The sequence below is a fragment of the Lygodium microphyllum genome, chromosome 19, assembly GCF_053477565.2.
Source record: "Lygodium microphyllum isolate KBCC chromosome 19, Lygodium_microphyllum_v1.1.10, whole genome shotgun sequence".
NCBI classification, from domain to species: domain Eukaryota; kingdom Viridiplantae; phylum Streptophyta; class Polypodiopsida; order Schizaeales; family Lygodiaceae; genus Lygodium; species Lygodium microphyllum.
In genome coordinates this window covers 6,571,300-6,577,478 of record NC_141153.1, presented here as the reverse complement: position 1 = coordinate 6,577,478, position 6,179 = coordinate 6,571,300, and the positions used below count along the sequence as shown (strand labels likewise).

Sequence of the window (6,179 nt, the reverse complement as noted above, 5' to 3'; positions counted from 1 at the left end):
GTGTAGGGAAGGTTGTTACTCCTTTGAGTCGAGCTGCTTCAAGTAGCCATTACCCTTCATTTGGGCACAATATATATGACTCTAATGCAACTCAAGCGGCTTATGAGCATGCTAGTGTGCTATAGCAACAAATGGTGGATCTTTGGGGTACAGCAGTGCAAATTATACGAGAAGCGGATACATTTGAGTGATTAGTAGGATACACTGATAGGTAGATTTAGCGGATACATTTATCCGCTTACGAGGTAGCTCGTGTGCACATAGGACTTCCAGGCGCTCGCATTTTTGGCGAACCCGCGGGAACGGGGTCCTCAGGCTACCAAATTAACATTTCCTTAGCGAATAAGCGTAAAATTGCCGCATACGCGGGAGATCTGGCCTAGCCTACGAGCCTCTAGCCGATGAGGCACAGTAAGTTCTTATGTAGGTAGTTGAAAGTGGAGGTCGTGGGGAGGTGCATCTGCAGCAGCAATTGCATGAACAGGTCGAACATAGTTTGTGCAGACGAAGCGCTGGTGTCATCACCGGCTGCAGCAGAGACAACTCAGGCAGAAATTGAAACCTTTAGTTATGTGGCAGGAACATTTTGCGTTCAGGGCATCCTCTGCTTCAGGTGACATTAGGAGGCTCGGACTGCATTGATGCTGCACGCTTTGAATCCGGGAGTCTTCTTTGAAAGGAAGGTTTTCAGCTTTTTAACCTGTCCTGCATGTGGACATGGCAGAATGCACCAGGATTTGTTAGGCCTATTCTTTGTGGTTTGATCGTTTGCATTTGGAGTCAAGTGATCACAATGCCAGGCACTGCAACCAATGGGGATTGTCAGGATACACAATCAAAACCTGGCATGTCAGGTTCATCAATGCTTTGGGCTAGAAATTTGAAGAAGTATGTAGGTTCTGGAACAGAGCTAGGGTCAGAAGCTCTAATGGGTAAGATTGCTTACTTCCTTGCCTTCCGAAAACTTCATCCCTTAATGAAAATGCTGTATCAGTCACCATTTGCAATGCAATCTTGCAAACAGTTGTATATAACAGTCTTCCATTTCCATTCTGTCACTAAAACTTAAGTTTTGAAGAATTCCACTGGTTTTATGTACTGCTGGTTATAGTTTTTGCAAGCTTTAATCTGATTTGTGATTTCATGCAGAATTAGAGACAAAAAGAATCTTGCTTGAAGCATTCAGAGAACGACAGCAAAGGAATGCACAGTCAGATGCTATTCCTACCTTCTACAAGCAGGTGCTTCTGGGCTGTTCATGAGAGTCAGCTGATTTGCTTTTTCCAGCTTTCTAGCATTTATACATGAATAACTTCCTGTCCTGCAGAAACCTTCTGAGGGATCTATTGGAAGCAAGGTGCAAAGATTAGCAAGATTCAAATTCCTGAAAGTAAGTTGTATTTTGTTAGCATAGCCCTGATAATTTTTCATTTTCTGAGGCGTAATGGAGCTGATCTACACGTTTTAATGCAGAAACAAACAGAGCAGCTTCTGAATGCAGAGGACTTGGATACTATGTGGGTGTGCTTGCGAGAGAACTGCGTTGTGGATGATTCAACTGGTGCTGAAAAGGTATGCTCTCTCTTTTTTTTTTCGTAAATAGGTATGCTCTCTCTCTCTCTCTCTCCAAAAAACAACCAATGCTCAAGAAGATACAGGTCGGACCTGTTTTCATATCTTTCAAATTTCCGAGTTTCAATATGGATACTTCATGTCCTCTTCAGTTGAGACGGCTGATATTATGATTATACTAGCACTGGGTTTGAGGTATTCCCAAACTTATTAGATACCCTCAAGAGTTAAATACAAAGGTCTATTACATTTAGGCAATAGGAATTGCCACCATGTCATGTTGAAGCACAAATTAGAGAATAAGAAGCAAAAGGTAGCCTTAGTACAAAGTTTTTCATGTTTTTTGTCATGTCTGAGATTTCTTTATAAGCTCAACACATGCATAGGCAACTGTTGTTCATTCTACTCTCTTTAGGGTACCTTGTCAAGGATCAAGTGACCGTTGAACTTGCTCTACCTTTCCATTGTAATCAACATTGAACTTTGCCTTAGGGCTGTTGAGTTGGGTACACATTTTTCCATGCACCCATCACCTTACGTGCTTCTTCTTGCACTCATCATTTGGCCTATGTGTGTGGTCTATCTAGACACATACTGCATAATAGCTAGGAGTTTCAGAAACAGCAAGGTAGGAAACTGGTTTCAAACAAGTTCCCTATACTAGCAATTTTTAGGAAACGTTTTCCTCTTACCGATATAGTAAAAATTATGGGTTATAGAATCCATATATACAAAATGCTCAAAGAAATAATCCTATGTATCCTTATTAATTGTACACTATGAACATGCAAATGATGTCAAACCTCAAAGAAAATAGGTGTTACTAGCCATTCTAAATCACATTTCAATTTATCATTCTCAATGATCATCAAGAAATAGGTGTTACTAGCCATTCTAAATCACATTTCAATTTATAATTCTTAATGATCATCAATACACTGTTTAAAAAGAAATATTAAATACCATTTTGAAGCCAGCATAAAGTAGCAAACATGAATAGAAGTATAGAAGTAACAAAGTGTCAAACAAGTCCCAAGCCTCTTGAACCTTGTTAAATATTCAATACATAAATGGATTATGGAAACTACTAAAACCCAATCCTAAGTCCTATAGAATGTTTAATGAGTCACGACTCATGCTGAATGTCCTCCTCACTATCCTCAATCTTCTTCTCCTCGTCCTCATCACTCTCCTTGTAAGAGTTGGATCTCCTTAGTAGATCCCTATTAGTAGTAGTTGGAGCAGTACTTGTGCTAATTGCTTTACAAGTACAAGCTGTTGATCTTGTAGCTGTAATAGGGATTATAAGGTCCTCATATGACATGGAATAAAGAGCTTGTTTCTCTTCTTGGTATAAAACAAAGCTCATGTACTCTAGTTTCTCTCATAAGGACCAAAACTGCAATCTTGAGAGAGAACCCTAATAGCAATAGGTCTTTGCGATATCATCAGTGCAAGCATTAGGATAGCATAATTTCAATCTTTAATGCAAAGGTAAGTATATCATGTATCTCAACATGATGATTAAGTTACCAAGTTGGGAGCTGAAGTCCCATATTTCTCCCCCCATGACACAAGATGGAACTATATCTTCCTAAATGATGTCGTTGGCTGTCGTTGCAGAAAAGAAGCAGCTCATCTTCAAGCATTGCCGTGAGTTGTAAATCATCACCCACAAGCTTTTTAATGTGCCCTATCCATCCTGTTTCCAACACTTGATTCATATATTGCGCTTCACTCCACAATAGATGCAATATATGGGCAATTGCATGAATGGGCGAATGGAACTAATCCCAGTGATTGTTCCATACTTGCCTATTGCTTCAACTCTACAAAAACTCCAAAAGCGTTTCAAGTTAAAACATGTATTATACACATGCTTTAAATTATAAAATTGAATTAACAATTACATGTTAGCAAACAAACAAGCACATGTATTAAGGGCTTCACCAGTCTTGTCCATAAACTCATACAAAAGTCCAAGTGTGTTACCCTTCTAATACAAAGGACACTATAGGTGGGTTGCAATTGTTGAGCTAAAAATGCATCGGCTTTATTAAAACAGCCCCAAAACTCATTTAATTTATGAATTAAACCTTTTATTAAAAAGAAATGAGTTCCTAAAGAGTGTTTGTGCTTTGTAAGCACAAACTCTCATTGGGAGGAACCAAAGTTTCTATAAATAGGCACGTTGTCCTCTTACCCACAATCTCGTTTTTGTAGCTTGTAGGTGTGAGAGCTTTGCTCTTTACACTCCATATGTGGAGGAGATCTCAATCGAAGTTGTCCACCATTGTCTTCTACCATTAGACACCTACTTCTCAGCCATTCCTCGAAGATTCGGATTGTTTCTGGTCATCTCCACCCTGCTGCTATTTATCAAGGCGACTGCTGCTTTCTACACCTTGGAGTTTGTGTTTATTGTTGTACATTGCTCGAAACTCAAAGTTTTTTCCAAAAGTGCCGTTGCCAATAGTCACCACTCCATATAGCTCGTGTTTTGCTTCATTTGCTGCCACCCAGCATCAAACGTCATCCTGGTGCTGCATTTTGCCTATTCTGTTGCGGCTTGGAGTCTGGACTAATTTGAGCCATTCTATGCTGCGTTTGTTGTCTTCTATTTGTCCTTTGTCCATCCGCCTCACTAATTTAGCATCCTACTATTGCGTTTGTTGCTGCTAGACACATTTGGAGGTTGCCTTGCTGCGTTTTGAGATCTATCAATTAGAGAGCTCTAAGAGAAATGGAAGGAGCTTCACTTGCCATAGTTCCTTTCTCTCTCTCTCTCTCTCTCTCTACACACACACACACACACACACATTCTTATTCATTGTGTTCATTGTCCACCAACTAACAATTAAATTGGTCAAGCTAATTTATCACCCAAGTATTCTTGAGCACTCATTAGTCCTTGGGTTGGCATTAAAAATTAATTAATGCCAAGTCCCTAGTGTCACCACTGGCACCTATGTCTAATAAAGTGATCTAGGCTAATCTCTCACCAAGTACCAAGTATTTGTCAAGTACAACTTGTTATAACTTTTACCTTTGGCACCAATTGATATCTTGGGGTCCTAGGTCCCACCTTGTCAAATAGCCAACTTGCACATTAGATGTGCAAGTCACACTTGCACATAATCAAATTGTAAGCACAACATCAAAATTTCACGACCTCGTGACATCGACGTTCTCTCTCCTCTCTCCTCACTCCTCACTCCTCAGTTAGTCTCTCTATTAGGTGTCCTCACTCATCTTGCCCTTAGATTGGCATTGATATAGGGCCAAATTTGTCATCTTTAATATTGTATGCAATCTTGATTTCATTATCAAAATTTTTGGTTCTTTTGTATTCACTATCTCTGTGCTCTTCTTTGCGGGGCACAACTTGTGGTTGGTGGAGAGCAACACAACACTTCATTTGCTGTGCCTTTGGCTAGATTCAGGGCTTTCATTTGTTGGTTCTCTCTAGTTTGAGTGTGGAGCGCCCCATCTTCGGGCCTGCACGTTCTTTGACAGTTCACCTTTCCTTGTCTTTTCTTCTACAGAGTTCTCATCATGATGGATCATCAAGACCGACAAGATTAATAGGTTTGTGAGGTGGATCATGAGGAGTGTCTATTATCTCCCTATCCATCTTGTCCCCCTTCTCTTCCCTCTTCAGAATCTTGTATCTCTCATATCTCCCTCATGGTACCCACCATACATGTGCCCATCCTTTCCACCCTTCCCCAATATCAAAAGTTGGATGGGACCCACCATTTGTATGGAGTTGCTAGGTTGAGGCCATTCTTGACACTTAACAGTTTTTGAGAATTTGTTACTCTTCCCATATCATGGCCTACTACGGGCCAAAAAAATTGTGTTCTGGTAGGTTCAATGGCTTTTTGGTATTGCCTCAATACATGCGTCCAATCATTTTTCTTCGTGAATTGCAAGGATGCAATCCTTGTGCATGCTTGGTATATCTATATGGAGGAGATTCACTATGAGTTACCATCCCTTGGGAAGAACGTGTAGTGTGAGGACATGGTTGTGACACTTTCCTTACATTTCCCCTCAAGCCAAGTATGATATTGCTACACCAATTTTCTTAGCTCGTGTGTGGGTCACCATCAGTTGGTAGGAATTGGTACCTATTATCTTGAAGTAGGACTAGCACAAGGAAATTGATGGCAAAGGATCTATTAGTTGTACTTTTGTTGCTAATTCATTTGACAAAGAACAAAATGAGAAGAAGAAAGGGAAGAAAATCAAGTTGAATTCATCATCCAATTCTAAATTTGACAAAGAGGAAGGACATGACGGCTTTGCCAAGTGTTCTCACTTTGGGGAGTCCTCACATCCCAAGGAGAAGTGCTACAAGAAATACCCTCACGTTTGTTTAGGTGTGAGCAAAGGAGTCTATGTCTATCTACATATGCTCTTGCCATTAAGACTAAGTGTGTTTTCCCCACATTCATTAGATGGAGGATTTTCTCATGGCTTTCTCAGTTTCAGAGAAGCCTTGGTTCATGGATAGCAGCATATCTACTCATGGCATTCATGTGATTGGCTCTAGAATGTCCGTCATCAAGGGACTCTGTCACTATAGTTGAGATTTTAGTGAT

General features: G+C 40.2%; 1 protein-coding gene across 1 annotated transcript in view; it reads left to right on the top strand.

The window, feature by feature from the left end:
- The first annotated feature begins 308 nt into the window (after positions 1-308).
- The window catches only part of FASS (tonneau 2 (TON2)), a 107,958-nt gene continuing 102,087 nt past the window's right edge, over positions 309-6,179 (top strand). The window contains exons 1-6 of the mRNA XM_087701019.1: positions 309-484; positions 580-613; positions 725-932; positions 1,150-1,241; positions 1,328-1,390; positions 1,474-1,572. Coding sequence (XP_087557145.1) covers positions 477-484; positions 580-613; positions 725-932; positions 1,150-1,241; positions 1,328-1,390; positions 1,474-1,572 — 504 coding nt within the window. The 5' untranslated portion in view covers positions 309-476. The remainder of the gene's footprint in view (positions 485-579; positions 614-724; positions 933-1,149; positions 1,242-1,327; positions 1,391-1,473; positions 1,573-6,179) is intronic.